Consider the following 21,693-nt stretch of genomic DNA (forward strand, 5'->3'; position numbering starts at 1 on the left):
ACAGTGCATCTGTAAGTACAGTGAGCTATTATTTACTAAATGTATGTAATTGTACTAAATTGTAATTGTTACTAAATCTATAGAATTATATTCATAATAATTTGAGAGATGCTTTGATCCAAAGCAACTGACATCTGTACCCATTTATACTATAGGGTATTTTACTATAGCAGTGTGAGCGAATATCGTTGACCATGAGTACGGCACCTCAAATGTTCCATAATAGACATTGGCCGTATTATATAATTTACGGGTGATGGCCACACACCAATACATCTGAAATATTCAAATTTAAAAACTACTATTAAGGATTATTAGCAGCGTGCACAGTATATTTGCAAGGCAATACAATTACTGTACTTTGTACAGTATACCTCCAGGAGGTGGAGTATTAGGTATACAATACTCAAGCAGACGAATATACTAAGCCTGTAGAGAAATTGTATGTGTACCAAGAAAGCAGTGGAGATCCACAAGATATCTATGCTTTGTCTGTTCTTCCTGGCGTCTGACCATAGGCAGAAAGGGAGTAACCCTGGAGTCTGTAGCCAGACCCCTAGCTCTCTTACGCTGCGCCAGGTCCGCCGGTAATCATTACACCCACAAGACACTAAACTGGAGCTACCGTATCCCCGGGGGCGGAAAGACGCCCCTCTCTCCCGTAATTCGTATATCTGAGCCAACTGTCTAGTTTGAGTGCCAATCAGACTCGTAAATAAAGAAGGGACAAAAACAGCCTCAAACTGCTTAGAATCCTTCGAGCCTGAGTCAGTGTCGAACCCTCATAATCCGTGAGCAGCAAAATATATAGGTGGCAACTGGTGACCTGCTGTAATTTAGCATTGGGTCGGGCACTGCATGTAGTAATTTGATTGACCATGTCTGGACTGGAAAGAGCGAGCGACCTGATTATAGTTTGATTACTTTAGACTTTCGTTACGCTTACGCACGATTCATCTCAGGTGAGGATGTTAGTTATAAAAGTACTGGTTTTGTGGTTTGCCATTACACGTTATTTAGTGGTAGTGGTTCGTTACTACAGTGATACGTTTATGTACAGTGTGTAGCAGTGTTCATATGGAATACATAATTCAGCAGTTCAATTATTTGGACTGGGGTTGTACACATGTTCTAATGGCCTTGTAAATCTTATTTAAAGGTTTATCACTGACTTTGTTTTCGTCCAGATGGAAAACAAAAGTATTGGGTTCTGTTAATAACGATCTTCTGGAGTCAGGTTTTCCGAGGGAGACTTGACTAATGCGTACAGTATAGCTTCTTGGTCATACGGCTAAACACATTGTATGCCACTTTACCAGTTTGTTTCCGTATTCTTAAGAGACTTCTTCATGCAATTCAGCACTACTTTAAAGTTAACATGTATGCAAGGTTATTTTTGTAGACGTTACACGTGCTATAGATTTCGCCGCTTTTCTTAAATTAAAAACTGTTTTAGTTAGTCGTAAGGAGTTAACACGACTACGAAGACGTGAAAGACTAAAAATGATTGTACTTCCCCTGCGCGCTGTCGATGTTTTGGAGCAGGTGATGTTTTCAATGTCATCCACATAATGTCGATTAAAAAAAAAACCTCTGTATCTGTTTTTTTATTGCTTGTCTTTTAAAACACTGGCTTCTGCGTTCTGTTTCAACAAGATAAACCGAACAATATAGACACACACTCATCTCTCCAGAATGTTATTGTTAGAATAGAATATAACTCTCATAGAAAGCAATTTGTCCTCCAGGTAGCGGTTTATCAGTGCTCCAGGTGTGTTTGAATGCTGTGTTTCAACTTCATCTTCTTTTTCCCGTTAGTGTATTGAACTTACGTCCTAGGTATGTTGCTACCTTTCAGTTTACCAAAGAAAACCGTTCATTCAGTGCTCAACTTGTCTGAGAAGCTGTTGCTCCATTTCTCAGAAGATTTGTATCCATTTCAAAGAGCATTAGGACTCTCAAACAGGATACCAGTTAATGGCAAACAGTGGAAGAGGTCATTGCAACACATAACAAGCAGTCTTACAGTAATTCTGCATGGGACCAGCTGCCAAAATTCCAAATGACTCCTGGTCATTGGAGTTGTGTAGATTTCCTAAATCAAGGAACTGAAATTCATCACTTTCTAATGCTAAAGTCTGACCTTGGTCAACTTTTTATTAAATATTTTGGAAAAAGGGTATGCAGTTATATACAGCAAATTCAGGTGTTCATTTAGGTGAAGTAATTAGGAGCTGTTGTGGAATGAAAGCCTAAATACCAAAAAATAAACCAGAGGACACATGTGGAATCTGTGGGGCAGCAGTGCCTTTAAAACTGAGCATGGGAAGCAGGTCATTACGCCAAGGGTTGTGGGTGTGCAAAGAAGCTTTCTTCAGGAAAGAACTCAATAAGATCCTATTAGCTACTATCAAGCAAATAAACTTCATGGGCTGAATGAGCTCCTCTTGTTTTTAAACATTTGTATTCTTATTTTTCATAAAGGAAAATAGGGGCTCCTTAGCAGCAGGGCTGACAAACTGTATAATAGGACCTCCTTTACCATGTGTGGTGGGTTGAGAGTATGACAACATGAACATTCTGTACATGATAGTTAAATATTATTTCCAATATAGCAGCTAGGCTTTTTTGTCGTGTTTCATTGTGAAACAAAAAAGACATTGTGATCAGAGTCATTTCATGTAAAACTCCCATGTCCTGATTTAGTGTACATAATAGTTGTACAATCGGAGGAGCTAATTATAGCAGCTGAAGACAGGAACAGATGTTTGAGTATGATTCCATTGCTGGGCATGAAGTTAGTAAGGGAGTAGTTACTGTATGTAACTAGGCATGCATCTTGGGTGACCGCTAGGTGACACATAGATTTAATGTCTGGTGTCTATCTATGTTGTTGAGTGAAGGCAGGGTGTCAGCACTTAATTTAGAATATGAAATGCCAGAATCTTTTTTGAGATATAATTTTAGCTATGGGCAGATTAGAATAGCACATATCAGTAATGTATCTTGCATCATTTTTAGATTTTATTTCACTAAATATATTGCTCTATGATAACATTTACACCGTACATTTTAGAGTTAACGTGATTTCTGAATATGACTGATATAATATTGTTGTAAATGTGTCAATTACAATGAAAGAATGTAAGAGAAGCTTAGAAAACCAAGAATTAATGAATGAATGAGAAGGCATGCTTGTCTTTGCAAAGACAAAACTGTCAGTTTACTTGAACTGTTTCAGACTCAGTAGCACTGAGTCAGACTAAATCCATCACTGACATTGGTTACTTGGAATTAGGGTTATTTAACTTTGAGTAAGTTACGAGTAACAATGCGGCGGACACAATGGTGCAGTGGTAACAGTGCTGCCTTGTAGCACTGGGGCCCTGGGTTAATTTCCTTAGGTATGTTCTCCCTGTTTTTGCTTGGGTTTCTTTTGGCTGCTCAGCTATCCTTCCACAGTCCAAAGACGTATTGGTAGGTTAATTGGCTTCTGGAGAAAATTGGCCCTGGTGTGAGTTGTGTGTGTATTTGTGTCTGTGTGTCTGCCCTGTAATGGACTGGCGCTACATCCAAGGTGTATCTCCGCTGGCACCTGTGGCTTGCTGGTGTCCCCTGCGACCCTCTATGGGATAAAAGGATTAGAAAGTGAATGGATGGATGAGTACCAGTGTTTTCAACATGGGAATGTTTGGTTCAGTGAAGGTCTGACTAGGTATGACACAAATTCCCTCAATTTTGAAGCATGAAAAGTTTTCTGAAGTAATACAGATTAGTAGTTTCCTTACTACCAGTGTCGTATATTGCAGTGAAGGCATTTGTTTTGATCTGTTACAGGTGGCATGAAGGCTGTTCACGTGCCGTAAAAGAGCAGAGTGATGATCCCTGCAAGGCTCTTCAGGAGTTCCCTCAGCACTGTGTTCCGAGAACTAGCTCGAGATAGAAAATTGGGAATCAGAGGCGCTTCAGGAATGACTGAAGGTAGGTAATTAATTATAATAATTGCTTACACTTATATAGTGCTTGTCTGGACACTCCACTCAAAGCGCTTTATAGGTAATGGGGACTCCCCTCCACCACCACCAATGTGCAGCACCCACCTGGATGGTGCGACGGCAGCCATAGTGCGCCAGAACACTCACCACACATCAGTTATCAGTGGGGAGGAGAGCCGAGTAATGAAGCCAATTCATAGAGGGGGATTATTAGGAGGCCATGATTGGTAAGGGCCAATGGGAAATTTGGCCAGGACACCGGGGCAACACCCTTATTCTTTTGAGAAATGCCCTGGGATTTTTAATGACCACAGAGAATCAGAACCTCGGTTTTACGTCTCATCTGAAGGACAGCGCCTGTTTACAGTATAGTGTTCCCGTCACTATACTGGGGCATTAGGACCCACATGGACAGCAGGGTGAGCGCCCCCTGCTGGCCCCACTAACACCTCTTCCAGCAGCAACCTTCGTTTTTCCCAGGAGGTCTCCTATCCAGGTACTGACCAGGCTCACACCTGCTTAGCTTCAGTGGGTTGCCAGTTGTGAGTTGCAGAGTGATATGGCTGCTGGCAAGGTAGGATACTTCTTTCACACCAGAGGTGCAGATACAAAGTCACACTGCGCTGGAGCCAAGCTTGTCTATAAGAAAGATTTCCTGATCCATACCTGTCATCAACACATGCAGACAGTGAGTTCTAAGTCTTAAACAGTGCTCCTCTCTCCATAAATTCATTAGTCTTAACAGATAATAGAGACCTATGGATGCATCCTCTTCAGGGATAGAACCATTTTATTGCTCTAGGATTCCCCACATTTTCTTTCTGTTTAAGTTGGGACAGAAGACTGCAGATGCCAAATTGAGATGCAATTTCTTTTTCTTTTAAGGTTATAAGAAGGCCAGTATTGTAATACTGCACAGAGATCTTGCTGATGACTTTGAAGCTTTTTGCCATGCCAACAGTGGCCCCTTGCCTTTGTTATACAGAAGCCAGCCAGGAGAGCTGACATGCCCTGTACTGACCCATGCATCAGATGTTAGGTATGTGTTCCTCTCTTTAACTGGCTGTGAAAGGAAGACCGCAAGATGCCTTTGAATTGTTCACTAATTGTAGGATATATACAATCAGAAGATCTCTACGGGGGGAATCTGATAATGTTATGTCAGCTTGCTTAATTTTTTTTTGTTAGTGGCAATCTAGAGCCATCCACAGAAAAAAACAATATGCATGGAACAAGAAAAGGAAAGTGACAGAATAACAGGAATCCAAACAACAGTGATCTAGTTAAATACATTTTTAAATTCATGATATGTGGATTTCTCCAAAAATCCCTATATTTTCAGTGTTAATTACTGTGAAAATTAATAATACCTGTGAGCTTGATGAAACCTATTGTCCATATAGGTGACAGTGGAGAGATCAATTGACATTGGAGTATGCTTGTTACAGAACCCTCTACCCTGAGTATTTTAAGTACGAGCAAGGGAACCTCACTAGCAGGTTGCCTAGTCTACTGGACTACTCTGAAGAGTTGGCCAACATGGTGACATTCTACCTGGGCACAGCCATGTCGGACCACCAGAAACTTCAGAGGGCTGAAGTCCCTCCAAGGCCTGGAGATCAGAAACATGCTGTAAGCATTTACAAGGTAATGGCCTACATGATGCTGTCTAAAAGGGCTCAATGTGGATGTTTAAAAGTAAAATGCGAACAAGTGTTATTAGTAATACTTCCACTAGGTTGTTCCATATGCTTTTGCAGATGGTGGGTGGTCAGACGTACTGGCAGTACATGAACATTGCTCTCGCAAGCAGACAGCACAAATATGTGTTATGATCTTCAGCTATCATCATTAGGGGCCATTAGCTGCGTTACGCTGGTCGTGTTTTCCAGATGTCAGATTCCAGGCTCCCAAAGAAGAAAGTTCTCTTCTCTCAGCTTAGTCAAGGCAATCACATCAGAGGAAGCTAGAAAAGTGTTTCAGTGCTGTGATAAACATTTTGTAAAATTCAAAATTGATATCAACTCCTGGGAACTTGAGGCCCTTCACAGAACCAGATGGAGGGAGAATGTTATTTTGACACCCAAAGGTTTCTGAAGAAAGCTCACTATGACCGCACTGTGCAGTAAATAACCTGCATCTCCTGTTACAGCACCTGCTCACCCTGCCAGAGAGTGTGGATTCCATATTGGCCTTATTTGTCACCTTCAGCTTCATGCAGGACAGTCAGCCATGAGGGATAACAATGAATGACATCTGTTTTAATGGTGGATTCAGCTGTAGGGCATAGGATTTAGACATCAAACTGTATTAAGGAAGATTGGCTGTGAACGTGCCCCTTTTAAATTCCACTTATGCATGATCCTGCTGGGATAATGTTTGTCCTACACAGCCCCTGGGGGTCAACAGACAACATACAAAACATTACTTACAGCTTACAAAAACACAGCTGTGAAACAACCTCTGATTGCCTAGATCCTATCCCTACCTCTTACTGAAAACTTGCCTGCCAGACCTCTGGCCCATAATTGTAAATATTATCAACAGTTTGCTTTCCATGGGTGTGGTCCTTACGGCTTTAAAGACTGCATCGGTCATTGGATTCTGATATAATGATTAACTACAGACCAATTTCTAATTTACCATTCCTATCTAAGGCTTTAGAACGTGTAGTTGCACAACAATTATAGGCTCATATAATAACACATTTTCGGTTTGAAACATTCTAGTCTTGTTGTTGTATGAATCATAGCACTGAGACTGCTCTAGGCAGGATTGTGAATAATTTGGTTGTTTCGTCAGACTGGGGCGCTGTAAGCATTTTTATGCTGTTTGATCTTAGTGTAGTTTTTTAACTCATTCTGCTCATATCTGACTGGCAGGCAGCATTTTGTTTCCCTTGGTCCTCATAAATCCCCCATGGGCCCAGTCAATCTCGGTGTGCCTCAGGGTTCAGTCTAGGCACAGTACCTTTCATGATTTACTGTATATACTTTCTCTCGATCAGATTGAACACAAACATGGTCTTTGGTTTCATTGTTATGCAGATGATACTCAGATTTACATTAAAACCTCTTCCAACTCTGATCTCCTGCCTCTGTCACTTAACTCTTGTCTGCGCTAAATAATGACAAAACAGAAATGTTACTGGTAGGTGGCAAATGTCAGCTGAAAAAGCTGGAGAGCTTCACGGTAATGGTGGATGGCTTCCCCATTCACACGTCAGCTATATTTAAGAATCTGAGAGTCACACTTGATCCTCTCCTGTCCTTTGAGTGGAAAATTTGATAAAGATCTCTTTTCTTCACCTCAAAAATATTGCCAGCATTAGGCAATTTCTATCAATGCTCAATGCTGAATGGTTGATTTATGCATTTATAACATAACATCAAGGCTTGATTTCTGCAACTTTTATCTCAATGATCTCCATAACTCTTTTCTCAGTTGTAATATGTCTGAAACTCTGTAGCTAGACTTCTAACTCAGACCAGACCCTGGCAGCATATCACTTCTATTCTTTAATCTCTACATTGGTTATCTATCAAGTCACATATTTAGTATAAGATCATTACTGACTTTCAAGGCTCTGAATAATCTGGCTCCATCGTACATCTCTGAACTCCTTCACAATGACTCCCTCCCATAGGTTCTGTTCATCTGAGGCTTGTGTTTGCTCAGTGTACCCAGGACTTAATCTCTGACTTTTGGTGGCCAGGCTTTTTCTGTCTCCACTCCTTTGTTATGAAGTGCCTCTTTGAGAGTCAAATAATCCGACTCTCTCAAGATCTAAACTCACCTTTTTACTATGGCCTGTTTCTGATTATCTTACAGTTTATCCTGTATGTTCTTGTTCTCTTCATTTTTATTTGCTTTTTATTGTATTTTGGTCTTTTTCTTCTTTTTATTATTATTAGAAGTAGTGTAGCTTGGAAACAGGCCTTCAGGCTACAGCTCTCTGACTTGTTGAATTTTCAAAGGGACGCACTCATGAGCTACAAACAGAGTACAGGTTGAGAATCCCTTATCGGAAATTCCTGGGACCGAAAGTGTTGTGGATTTCAGATTTTTTGGGATTTTGGAATATTTTTATATTTGTATATCTATAAAATGGGACAGCTTGGGGATGGGACCCAAGTCTAAACACGATATCCATTTACATTTCATAATATAGCTTATACATATACCCTGAATGTAGTTTTATATACATTTTAAATAATTTTTTAAACATAATACAATCAGGAAGGTATGATATCAGTCTCCACCTACAATGTCATGTTTTGATTAAAAGGTTACAGTACACGTACGCCATTTGTATTTTATTTTTTACAATACAGGTATTAAGTTTTATGTAGGGTATAAAAACAAAGCATCGAATGTGATTACAGATAAATAAAATGAAAACTGAAAAAAGTCAGCATTTTATTTTTAAGGTAATGTACAAGTAATGACGCTAGTCAAGTTACACACATACATGGAGGTGAAATTCAGATCTCACGTAAAAATAATGTTTTGTACTTACTGTACAAAAAAACAAAACAAAACATGATGATCACTGCTTACAGACTTGAAGATAAATGCAGCCCCAGACATTACAACTACAGTACATCAGGTCTGAGAAACGTGAGGGAGAGGGTATGTCATCAATGATATCACTGTGAGCTGGAAAGTTTAGGATTTTGGAGGTTTTTGGATTTTGGAATTTCGGATAAAGGATTTTCAACCTGTAATATGAACCAGATCATTTTCCAAGAGGAAAGACTGAATCGGTGCTAGGGGAACTGATCTGTAAATCTGCGCATAAATGTATAAACTCCTGTCATTGCAGACCTCTGTGCCTTGCTGTGGGGTAGGCAACTTCCAGTGTGATCTGAGGGTGTTCATGAAGCCCATGCCAGAGAGGAACCTGGACACGCACTTAAACCACAGCCTCCATGGAGTTCCAGTGCACATCGGACACCCAGGTCACCTGACATTTATCATCCCAGCTTCTGCACTCTGAGCGCAAAACTGCAGATTTAAAATTATTAACAAATAATTTTAATATTGGGCAGCACTTCACCATACAGTATGACAATAACCATCAACATAATAATATGCCTAAAAAGTTGTATTGCATTTATGTTAATCTCGTGTTCACTAAGACTTCTTCAAGCAAAACTAAATTTTGATGTCCCCTGCATTTGGAGCGCACCATCTAGCATTAACATTATTAATCTGAATTTTATATAGTGGATTTCATTATTACTGGGTTCCTCCCTTCAGTCAGCCTAAAGTATGTCTTCAGTTTCATTACAAAATTTAGAAATACTGGGTAATTCCTGGATTGACTCTTGAATTTAATGTGCTGGATATTGTTAAGACATTGGTTTTTCCATTTTGCTAGAATGCATTTTAGTGCTGTCTATATAGCTGAATAATGGGGTTTACATTTTCCTCAAGGATCAATTATTGTGACACCCTAACCACAGAAGTGCCTAAAACTCCACTTTAAGCTACAATATGTTCAGAGTTCAGCAGACACAAGCCTGAGTAGCTCACTCACAGGCGAGCACACCACTCCTGCCCTGCACAGACTCCCTGTCAGGCTTAAACCTCATATTGAAACCCTCCTGCTCATATTGAAGGACTTGCCATGTCTACCTGACGCTAGTTGTTTGCTCACTTCCACGTGACAGTTTGCTCAGCTTTTTCTGCTTTGCCACATGACCCCATCTTTCCTCTCCATTCTATGGCTGGTGGGGTTTTGTGTTGCTGTTCCCCAGGGCTCTAGTGCACCATCGCCATATAAATCTTCTTTCAGTCTCAGAATTTTGAGAAAGGCTTTTTATGTAGGATAAAGCCCTGAGATTTTTGGTTTCACAAGGTGTCACCCACAGGAAGTTTATTCTGATTTCCCTAGGCCTGATTGGGGTGGGGGACTTGCGCAGGCCTGACTATGGGGACACAGTGGAGGTGCAGCCAGGGGACGTGCCCGTGTTCTGGGCCTGTGGGACAACAGGAGCAGAGGCTGTGCGGAGAAGTAGTGAGTACAGGGCTCACACACCACAGACAGAGGCCTTCATTCTCAAAACCCAGCCGGATTCCTGTGTCCTGCCGCCCTTAACTAAAGCTTTAAATGTGAATCTTTCATTTTTTCCCCCAAATGTTCTAAGTTTATTTATAACCATTTCAAGTGTCATTGACCATTTAACAACCCATTAATAGTGACGCATGGAACAAAGCACCAATACCAAGCACCAATTTGACACTAATCAAATCTGATACTTCTTTTCTGTTGAAGTATTATAACAAAACACTTAACTGATTATACAATAAACACTAAGCTGAAAATGAGTTACATTCTATTTTATATTTATGAGAACAAGGATATCAAAAAGTGCAAAATAATAGTTGCACCTAGAGTTAAAGAAATGTAATTTAAAAAGGTACGGTGTTTTGACAGATAAAACCATCATCCTTAAGCCAGTGTTCAGTGGCTGATTTATCTTCAGCTATGCCTCAGCAGTGTTTTTTTAATTTGTCCTTTCAGAGACGCCGCTGTCGTTCACCTGCTCCACAGATCTCAGCAGCTACGAAGACGGCGCCTCTCCTCTTGCCCGCAGCCTTGCCCCTTCTGAGACCCCCCTTGCCTTCTGCATCTCCCAGCAGCCCCTGCACTACAGCTTGGCATCAGCTGCTGCTGTCCAGCGCATCAGAGCCTTGGAGACCCACATCGGGGCCGACCCAGGTACCCCAAATATTCCACTAGTTCTGTCCTGTTTGCTTCAGCAGATGAGGAGAGCTGTTGCTTAAATGTCTTTGTAATCCAGTATATAAAAATCCACTTTAATATATATAAAGGAAGGAGGAATGCATACAGGCAGATTTAGAAGGTGACAGCCTTCTTATCTAGCTGTTGGACCTTCTTGACATTCTTTCCAAAAAGTCTGCCGTCTCTAGTTCGATGCAAAAAAAATCAGGGCAATGATGTAAGTCAAACTTGTGGTTTCAGTAAAAGGGGTTATCGGTTTATTGTATCCAGTTAATAAATTGTATGAATTATGCAAGCAGTAAAAGATAATGATACCTCACTAATGATACTGATCATTTAGTCTGAAAGGAGCAGGCCTGGCTTTTTTAAATGTTTCCTCTTAAAATGTTTTACCATCATTATCATAGAGCTGCGTAATGCACACTGTGTATGTATATTATAACCGACAGACCTGTAGGATAACTAGGCAAGTGGTAAAACATAGCACGCTTAATTATGGGACCTGTGTTTTCTAGGAGAAAGAGGGATTAAGGCTCTGCTCGTCCCTGACGAGCTCCTCAAGGCCAGCCTATCCCTGTCTCATGCAGCCTCTGTCCTCATCACCACTGGGTTTCCAACTCATTTCACCAACAACCCCCCAGAAGAGAACGACGGGCCCCCTGGGGCCATTGCTATGGCAGCCATGCTTCAAGCCCTTAACAAACGGGTCGCGATCGTAACAGACCACCGCGCCTTGGACATGAACCGAAAGATCATAGAAGATGCAGTTGAACAAGGTAATCTCAAAACAGTGCACAAATGTCTAACTGCTTCCTAGGCTAAACTGTCAGTGTCTCATCAGCAATAGCCATTATGCTTTAGGGATCACAAACAATATACTCTTCTGCCTCATTTTCTGATTACTGGATTGTCAGAATAAGTATTGCAAACTAGAGGAAAGCATTCATTCCCCTTTTGCTCATGGGGTAGTTCAGCCACAAAGTCAGTCTAAAATTCTACCTGACCTCTTACATGAAGGAGGTCAGAATTTTGGTCTAAACTAACTGACTGGTAAGCCAGTTCCAGATGCATAACTCTGTAACAAAGTGTTTCCTACTCTTGAATGAATCCCCTTTCAACTTTAGCCCATTTTAGGTATACAGTCTGTTTTGTGGAATGGTAGTCAAAACTGAAAACATGCTAAACATGATCTTACGAATGCGTACATAGCTTGAGCCTAACTTAACAATATGTAGAATGTACATTCCTAGTACAATGTACTATGTGCTGACTGATCCAATGTTAAATTTAATTTGCCAAGTGTCTGCAAAAACAATGGCATGTCATTTACAAAATGTCCTCGAGGGGAACCAGAATTGGGCATTCTCCCCCTCGAGGTGTAATACAGATGGCTATCTGTTGGCAGTAAAATAAATAATCCTTACAATTTATATAGCACTTTTCTGGACCCCAAATATTCCACTGGTTGAGGGTCCTGTTGCTGTCCTGTTTGCTTCAGCAGATGAGGAGAGCTGTTGCTTAAATGTCTTTGTAATCCGGTATATAAAAATATACTCAAAGCACTTTACGGGTAATGGGGACTCCCCTCCACCACCACCTATGTGCAGCCCCCACCTGGATGATGTGACGGCAGCCAAAGTGCACCAGCACAAAACCAGTTTCTTCCCCACAGAAGCAGCCTTATTTCGGGGTCTTTAATTCTTCTTATGGGAAAGAAACAAAAAGAGATCCTGTCTTCCTTTAAAGAGCTGTCAATATTTTAGGTCAGTTCACCCTGCTAAGCCCTGTCCCCACCCCCCCCTCAAATAATATAGAGCCTCAATGTTATTTATTTACCTTTCCAAACAAATCTGATTGTCCAGCTCCTGGTGCCCTTCCCACTCTCTCTGTATTGCTTTACAGAGCTTATATGTCTCAGGTTGAATTTAGTGTAACTACCCACATTTTGGGTCATTGTCTACTCTTGGCCCATATAAGATCCAAAATGGCTGATTTCTATGGAAGCCTCTCAGGGACATTACAGGCAGGTCTTCCACTCAGGGATGTACAGTCTACCACTGAAAATGTAACTAGTTTTCTGTTTATATCAGAATGTAACCCATTGATTAAAATTAGGCTGTAACACAACACTGCTTAATGCTGTCCAATTAGAGACTATGCTCCTTAGGATAATATACTGTTTCCTGTTTGTTAATCAATCTGTTTGTTGTTGTTTTCTTTCTTCAGCTGTGAAACATTTTTTTTGTTTTTGAATCTAAGTTCCCTTTTCCACTATCTGTAGAGCACTCTCTTCCTTTTTTTTAAATCAATTTCTCAATCTATTTAGGCTCATTTTCCTAGACTTTCATATTTGTTTTAGGGATTAATTTGTTTTGGCCATTAGTGTTGTCTTGTATTGATGATGTATCCATCTGTTCCCAGTGCTCTGCTTGCAAACTCTACTTTACTTTTTCAAATTTTGTTTTTCTAAAAGTAAACCCCTAATATTAGACTGACATTTTTTAGATTCAAAGTGTACTTCAAAAGTTACCACTATGGTGTAGAGACTGGCTTTCTGACATTTAAAAGCAAGACACCTGTTGTGTGGCTTTGTAGCAAAAAAAAACTCTTAAAACTGTTTGGGATGATGAGAGATACTGTAACACTGCAAGGTTTGCATTTCAGGAGATCAGAATTATTCTTACAGTACTTCTCTTTCCAAATACATCCCTTTTCCTTACACGATTTTGATACGGAAACTCAGGAGGCGGTTCAAGTTGTGCCTGATTATAAATACACATAGAAATGTCCTTTCTATGAAATGTCCTTTAGAGCTGAGGGAATGAGAGAATGATTAAGTCTCCGCTAGCCTCTTGTCCTTTCCCATCTAATGCTTTTTTTTCTATCCTGATTTAAAAAGACTAAGAGATTTTCGTTTGCCATCCAGTTGTGTTGTATTGTGCTTTTTCAGGTATTTTCACAATGTGGCTTCCTTGAAGAAGACGTCAAACCTGAAATGTGTCTGTGTTTGATTGCAGGCATTTTAAAGACTCCAGTTCCAGTGATCAGCTTCCAAAACTCAGGTGCAGAGTCAGTCTTGGGGTTCCTCTGTCACAGTGGAGATCCTGAGAAACCCAGGTACCTTGAGGAAGAAGGCCAAGAGGCTTTGCAGGTGCTTTCAAAATGCTAACCTATGTTTCTTTCAGAAGAGATTTCTACTAAAAGGTTTGTTGTATTACAAAATTAGCAGTTAGTAGCAATCTTCCTTCATTGGGTTTACTTAACTGTCACTGCTTGTAGATGCACAGGCAGCACCTGCTGCAGAAAATAAGGGGCCTTGCTCAGAGGCCCAACGGAGTAGGATTCCTCTGCCGGCTGCAGGATAAACCAGCAAACTTCCAGCCACAGGCGCAATAAGGGGCCTTGCTCAGGGGCCCAACGGAGTAGGATTCCTCTGCCGGCTGCGGGATAAACCGGCAACCTTCCAGCCACAGGTGCAGATCCTTAGCCACTGAGCCACCCCTGCCCTGAGCATTTAGTTGTCAGATATAGACCAAACTATTTATATGGTTGTGTTTAACAGCAGTTTGCCTTTGAGCTTATTGACTATGTCAAGGCTGTAGGTCAAGTTTTAGGCCTTTTGTTTCTAAGCAGTCATCCAAGGAGTAGACGGCTTCATGTGTTGTACCACACGTGTCGGTCACAGGATTCCAACATGCTAATCACCAGTCAATAAGATGGCGCAGACTGGAACCTAAAGAGAAATGCTTTTACAATTCTGAACTCTTTTCTGTGTATCAAATGAATAGGTAAAGGTTTATTCCATGCTGAAACGTTGTTTCAAATCTGCAGAAGCATGTCCTCAGCTTCAGTACAACATGAAAGTTTGACTGACAACTGGTACAAGTGGTTGACAGTCAGATTTTAACATAAAATAACTTCCTATCAGAGGTCCTGGCTGCAGGGCTTCTGAGACTATGAAGAGCAAAGGGAAGTCAGACCGTGTCTGTGCCTGAGCAAAGTACATGATGAATGAATCTATTCAAACATGTCATTCTCAGGTATGACCACTTGGTGGCAATAGAGCGTGCCGGCATGGCTGCAGATGGGAACTACTACAACGCCAGGAAAGTGAATATAAAACACCTGGTGGATCCCATTGACATTCTGTTCACAACTGCCAGCTCCATCCCAGGAATCACCACCACAGGTGCCTCCAAACTATTACAAAATCCACTGGACTGCAGGGCTAGCCAAAGAACTGACCCCCACTGAACGTTATGGCTTTGAAAGAAGGCATCATCATTGCTTTTGTAGTTATTTTTAAAAGTGGTTGCATCATGTGTTTTATTTGTGGATATTTTATCAGCGATGTATGCTGAGAGGCAATAGAAACACAATGAATACGTTTGGAATCAGTAGCATTTGTTGCATTTGTAATGACTCTAAGTATACATACTGTAAATATATGCTTATATTACTGTATGCATTTTCATGGGTTTCCCAGAATTGCATCATGAACCAGACCTCCATATACATCACCATATTCTATCATGATTTCACTGTGCACTATTCCTCCGTTACTGTATATCGCTGTAAATGTTCAAATGGGGGATCAGTTCCACTATGAGGTTCCTGTTCACTCCTTAAACTATGGATGCACGTTAATAACTATTGAAAAGCTTTATATTTAGAATTATTACTGGGAAGGCTGCTGTTCAGCTGCCTTGTCTTTAATCTCTTAAATTCCTGCCGCACTTTTATTGTCCTGCACTTGTTCTTGTCCTCATCTATGAAAAAGTGAAGCTCAGATTCCATTCTACATCCACCGATCCTGATTCGCTGCTCACAGTATTGACATCTAAGCATGCCAGGGTAGCAGGTGACCACCACACACCAGCAGACAGCTGGCATAGCACTGAACACCCTGATGGAGACATAGTGGAACTCTTCACTAGGGGGCGTCTTGATGCAAAGTCAGCCATGCCTCAAGCAAGGTCTTGTCTTTCAGGGATTGGCGACGGAGGCAATGAACTGGGAATGGGGAAGGTGAGAGAGGCAGTGAAGAAGCACGTGCCAAATGGGGAGCTGATCGCCTGTGATGTTGCTGCGGACTTCGCCATTACCGCAGGTAAATTCACTCTTCTCATCAACTCTTATTATTTGTTCTTGTGATTCTTCCCTTGATCCACTTGATTCACAAGTGCCACAGGTATCGAGCCTGTACAGTGTAAACTGGAGAAGGACGCTCCAGTAGCTGCAACAGTTTAGAAGTGTTACGTACTACAGTACAAGCACGGCAGTTTGTATTGTAGTAAGAAATTAGTTTGTATGATGTGTTGTACAATGTAAAGAAGGTAAATTCAAATATAAGGTAAACACATGTAAATATAGAGAGCTTAAATAACAGAAAAAGACCAATGAAACAATGTTCTACTGGTAATAATCAAGAGAGTCGTCTTTCTGAGAAATCATTTAAAGGTTGTGGTTTCTTTGTATGGCTTCCTAACTTCCATCCTGCCATCTCTCGCTGTGTTTCTGTAAATCAACCCAAGGAAGATAACAGATAAAAAAGCATATAAACCACTTCCTCTCACCCTTCTTTCACATTTACTATGTTAAGATTTTTTAAATCTAAATAAATTTAAATAATAAGGTAAAATTAAAGTTTAAGAATCATGTCCTAACACTAGTTTGCCAAGTGAGGAAATTTCTACATTTACATTTAAGGTGTTTCCTTTTTCTTCTGAAATGAAAAAGCCACAAGATCACGCTCAATATTCCCAGAATAAATAGGATGTTTTATTTCAATTTAGATCTATTTATTAACAAAACTAATAAGCTAAACATACTGACTGCCATTTCCAAATATTTACATAGAGTATGACAAGGTCTAGCCTGTTACAGTAAAACAGAGCTAAGAGAGGGTTCATTTGGCTGGTGGATATGACAGGGATACCACTGTCCAGAGCTCAGCCGGGTAGTGTGTCGGTCTTTTAAGCATAAGGGCCAATGTGCTGGAAGTCTGACCTGGAAAACGTGCTGCTAGTGTCATTGCCAGAGCTCAAGAGAGAGAATTATGATAGTGAACCTTTCATACATGGAAAAGAAAAAAAGATAAATTAGTTTAGGAATTCACGTATTCGGTACGTCAATATGAAGTACAACTACTGGGAAGTTTATTTTAGTGCCCTTTTGACCTGAACTGAAATTGCCATTTTCACTTCAAATGCTGGGTGGCATGGCGACACAGTAGTTAGCATTGCCGTCTTGCAGCACTGGGGCCCTGTGTTCACTTCCAGAACTGGGGTGCGGGCTGCATGACGTTTGTATGGGTTTCCTCCCACATTCCAAAATCAAACTGGTTGGTTAATTGGCTTCTGGGAAAAACTGCCCCTGGTGCAAGTGTGTGTGCCCAGTGATAGACTGGCATCTCATCCAGGGAGTACCCTGCCTTGTACCTTTTGCTTGCCGACATGATCCCCCATGACCCTGAACTGAGTGAGGCAGTTAGAAAATGGAAGGATGGACTTCCACTGCCCTTCGGCAGACCTAGTTTAAAGTGCCTGTTTTATTCCTGACCTGGTGAGCCATGAGAAATGGGCAAAAACAGATTTCCACTGTCGCTCTGAAACTACTCTCCTGTGGACCTGTCTAGGGGTGTCTAATTGGGGGGGCTACGCAGTGGCCTGTGCTCTGTACGTCCTGAATCACTGTCCTGTCCATGAGCGCTACCTCAGAAGAGCTGTGGGGCTCCCCAGAAACATCCAGCACAGCTCCTGGACTGCTGCACTCCCCACTGTCAGGAAGGTAATGTGGAACATTGTCAGCATTTTTACTGAAACTAATGAATCCTAGCTATTTTTATTCACGTCTTCACTCTCTTCAGTCCTGTTGCCTATAGAAACCCAATAGAGGATTTCAGCCCTGGAAAAAGGCCATTTATTTTCTTTACCACTCACCCACGTTCACAAAAAAAAAAATTTATAGCCTCATTAAACAAAAGGAAACTAATCTGGAACAGAAATGATCAGATAGATTAAGCAAACCTTTTATACTCTGAACCATAATAATGAAATTATAGAGACAATAAGATGGAACACCTGCTAATAGAGTTATAGAGTATATAATAGACACCTTGTTCAAAAATCAATTTTTCTCATTCGATTTGGAAAATAGGCTCATATCAGGAGGACGTAGTAATGTGTAATAAGACTAGAATCTTGGTTAATTCTGCAGACCATAAAAACAGTGGTGAACAGGTCATTGTGCATAAAAAAAGGTGAGGTGAACTGCCTCCAAGTCATTTCATTGTTTGACTCCAAAGACGGCTCATCTTACTTGTTAAGGAAGAGAAGATCCTGGAGATCCTGGTAAAGTACGGCATTCGGAGTGGGAGAACAGGGACTCTTGGGATGGAAGTGGACGGTTTGCCTTTCCACCGTATTCACTCTGCAATGATCCAGCGACTGATCGACATCACCCTGCATCAGGCTGCTCTCTAACAGCCCCTGGACAAGCTGCAGCACAACTCTTTCCAATCAAGAGACAACTGGCATCCCTGCCTTCTTACCTTGACAACAGAATAGAGCTGGTCACATATTAATTGTCATCAGTAGGCCTACAGTAGGTGACTGAAGAGGGAACAGTCAGGTAAGTGGTTCACAACACTGCTTTGTCAGGAGCTACTGAAAACATTGTCTGCTTTCTGAAACAGCCCTCACACAAACATAATTAAAATGAGGAAAGGTTTTTTGCATGAGACTTACTGGAATTGGTATTGGAGGGGGGGGGGGGGGGGGGGGTTGCAAATTTCAATATTTCTTGTCATGGGAAATTAGGACTAAAGCTGACATGCAGGAGAAAAAAACTATGCAAAGCTTTAATGAGGACCTGAAGATTTGTTTGATTTATCTGAAATGTGTACATTTCTTTAAAACAGCAGCAGATGTCTGGGATTCTGCATATCTTATGATAGTTACTGTATTCTTGGTAAAACTTTTCTTCAGGCTTCTCTTTCCAATTATATAATTCAGTGGCAAAAATGAGCATTGAAAGATTGTGCTGTACTATAAAAACAGCACAATTTCAATAGATCAAATCTTACTATTCAATAGATTAAATTTACCTGCAGAGTATCTCTCACTTAAGAGGTTCGATCATACTATGGACCTGCATGGGCTGCAGCAATGTGGTTTCTCAGTATAAGCAGGGAAGAGTACAGCTGTCTTCTACAATTTGTCTAAAAAAAAAGCTGTCTGCTCCATAAAATGTAAGTGCATTTGAAATTAATTGTAGTGAATCACAGCAGGAAAAGTATTACAAAAAACATGGTAAATCAAAACAGTTTTATTTTTTTCTTATAAAAAAAGCTTTAAGTTAAATTAGATCGGTCAGAAAAGAGTCCAACAGATGTTTGGAGTTCTGCTCTTAACCAATGGTCCTGTATACATTTATATAACTTTGCTTATCCCCTGAATGAAAAAAAAAGATATGTAACAAAATGTAAATATACCATGTTCACAGTAATAAATATTCCAAACCTTTTCCTTTTTTACAATTACATATAATATATATTTATATATAGTAAAAACAAAAATAATTTTTCAAGTTGAAAAAGAAATACAGAACGATAACAGAAAAGATGGTAGAATGACATGACCGCATGTTTCCATTCTCAAGGCATTGGTAAATAATGGCAAATTAAAAAGTCATTGTCTTTATCTCTCTGTAATAAATAGACCGTGAGATTACCTCAAAACTGTAGTGCATTGCTGTAAAAAAGACAAAATAATACAAAGTGCAGGTTTTCCTTGCCACACATCCTCTTTAACTCCAAACAAAAATAGGAATGACAGTGAAAACGAACAAACAAAAGAAGTGTCATGTGCCCACCACTACCTGAACTGGAAAAAGCCTCTCGACCATAACAGTCTTGGCAGCAACAGAAACAGCTAAACATGCATCTTATGAAGAAACCAGCATGATCTTTTACCCTTTTTTAATTTGGCAAAGAGATTGAAAGTTATTCTTATTCTCTTCAGAACTGTAAAGCAAAATTTGTCTGTCACGTCATTATGAGATGCATAGAAATCATGATGTTCAACTCAGAGTAATAATACATGTTAACAGGAGTACAACCTTCATGCAGCATATTGGTGTTATACAGAGTGAGAATGGGTCACCACAGGGCTATGCTCCCTTGTCCACCTCATTGGGAGGCTCCAACGGTGGCAATGTCTACCGTTTGGAGGTCCCCCTCCCGCCACCAGGAAGGTGGTGTGTTTCTTTTGTCAGTGGTTTCTCAACTCCGTGTTCAGAGGTGCTCACACTTCACACTTCTGCACCCAGCTCTATGACCCCGGTCTCCACGATGGGCACGAATTTGTCTTCAATCTGCACCAGGAGGATGGTTTTGTCAATGTGGGAACGACTGCCTGGATCTCTGCTACAAGGCACCCAGCGGTGAATCACCTAGAAGAAGAGGCAGACTGTTACAGGCCGAAATTCTGTCTCGAAAGAGGGGCATGTGCTTTTTGCTCTCTGCAGACATCCCTCGGAAATGCCCTAGGTTAGTGAAGAGCAGGGGTAATACTATCCAGACAAGAGCTGGTTTCTTGAGCAATACTTATTCTAAACTCACAAGCTTAGTGTTAGACTTCAAGAGCATTGTTATACTTTGTGAGATACTGGCACACACAATGACTTTTTCCGAAAGTACAACTTTTTTTGGAGAGTCCAGATTGGCGATTTAAGTAAAATGCATAATCCCTTTGCAAAATTATGTGTGTGTTCATCTGACACAGGTTTGGATTATATTAAACTTTGTCTCACCTGCAAATTGCAGCATTTCCAAATCTGGGGGTTCTAAGCAAGAAGAATGCCTTCACTAACTATCACGTAGTATAGGAATTGATGCATTGATTCAATCTGTAGCCCTGCCACTAAAAAATGATAGAACAAACCAGTGACTTCATAAACTGTTATTTTCACTTATCCTAGACAATCAAATTTAGGAAAATCTAGTGCTATTATTAATCTGCGTCTGCAAATTTACCCTGTGTCAACACTTTCAAGGCTATACTTGCACAAAACAGATACCCTTTTAACCTAAAGATTAATTTATTAATCCTAATCTGTTTGCCTCTGCCACCATTTCCAGAAGAGAAACCCATTGATGAACAGCTCCTCACAAACACCTCACAAAGGACAGATGCATCTCTCCCATCATGACTTCATTCAGTAAAGCTTTGATTTTAGGATTAATACAGAACAAATCTAACTATTTGTCCATTAACAAAGTAAAAACCTTTCAATTCTATTGAAAGTACGACAGCAATTAATAGATGTCTAATTCAGCATTTAATAGAACAATTCATAAAGTGTTTTATTCTGGTACTCTGTGCAGTGCAAATATACAAACAAGCAAGCCCTGGTCTTTAAAGGAAGCCAACCCAGGCTTTTGAAATTAAAATAACTGTGGTTGAAACAGAAACCTAGCAACCAGTACCTACAGATAAGACCCACTGGTTTAAGATCTGTCTGCAAATTGACACAGTTCAAGATAATTACATTTGAGTCAATGTTTTTTTTGTTTTTCAACCATCAATTCTAGAAATAAAGTTTGTGTTTAGTTCTCAAATACGTGTGGACAGTCACGTTATATACCCTGTTGTGTTAAAATCATATGTATTGCTATTTTGATTTCAAACAAAGTTGTCACACTGACTGTTTTCCACTTTAATACCACAGTAACTCAACTTCCAAATTTTCATAATTTTCATCGTCATTAACAGAAATCAACATTGCTGTTGTTTTTTTTTGTTCCATTAAATCTATATGCATTATAGATTCAATTACAAGTAAGCACTTCTTGAACTGGAACCAAAATGATTGCTTTTATCTGAGATTTAAGAATAGACATGAGAGTATTCACAGATCAGATAGCAGCTGCTGTGTGCTCACTCT

At 40.3% G+C, this 21,693-nt stretch overlaps 2 protein-coding genes across 6 annotated transcripts in view; one reads left to right on the forward strand and one right to left on the reverse strand.

Moving 5' to 3' along the window:
* The first annotated feature begins 734 nt into the window (after positions 1-734).
* dglucy (D-glutamate cyclase) lies at positions 735-19,271 on the forward strand. Of its 2 annotated transcripts, none has more exons than XM_088648815.1 (13): positions 735-962; positions 3,838-3,981; positions 4,881-5,034; positions 5,444-5,642; positions 8,821-8,956; positions 9,895-10,017; positions 10,525-10,722; positions 11,262-11,522; positions 13,764-13,863; positions 14,787-14,935; positions 15,737-15,856; positions 17,384-17,535; positions 18,053-18,189. In XM_088648815.1, the coding sequence occupies exons 2-13, from the start codon at positions 3,879-3,881 to the stop codon at positions 18,071-18,073; spliced, it is 1,716 nt and encodes a 571-aa protein (XP_088504941.1). In that variant the 5' UTR covers positions 735-962; positions 3,838-3,878; the 3' UTR covers positions 18,074-18,189. The 2 variants fall into 2 exon arrangements, with proteins under 2 accessions (XP_088504941.1, XP_088504940.1); XM_088648814.1 differs by having other exon boundaries at positions 741-962; positions 18,075-19,271.
* pcnx1 (pecanex 1) overlaps positions 19,060-21,693 on the reverse strand; it is a 75,766-nt gene continuing 73,132 nt past the window's right edge. For all 4 annotated transcript variants that reach the window (XM_088648812.1, XM_088648811.1, XM_088648810.1 and 1 more), the window contains one exon: positions 19,060-20,199. In XM_088648812.1, coding sequence (XP_088504938.1) covers positions 20,059-20,199 — 141 coding nt within the window. In that variant the 3' untranslated portion in view covers positions 19,060-20,058. The remainder of the gene's footprint in view (positions 20,200-21,693) is intronic.

This window comes from Lepisosteus platostomus, chromosome 10 (genome assembly GCF_059453375.1).
Source record: "Lepisosteus platostomus isolate fLepPlt1 chromosome 10, fLepPlt1.hap1, whole genome shotgun sequence".
Lineage (NCBI taxonomy): Eukaryota > Metazoa > Chordata > Actinopteri > Semionotiformes > Lepisosteidae > Lepisosteus > Lepisosteus platostomus.

Bases quoted from the DNA above. Each gene is read 5' to 3' on its own strand.
- dglucy (XM_088648814.1), top strand. From the start codon at position 3,879: ATGATCCCTGCAAGGCTCTTCAGGAGTTCCCTCAGCACTGTGTTCCGA. The intron at 10,018-10,524 runs GTGAGTACAGGG...TTGTCCTTTCAG, and splicing joins AGAGGCTGTGCGGAGAAGTA to AGACGCCGCTGTCGTTCACC. The intron at 13,864-14,786 runs GTACCTTGAGGA...TGTCATTCTCAG, and splicing joins GGAGATCCTGAGAAACCCAG to GTATGACCACTTGGTGGCAA.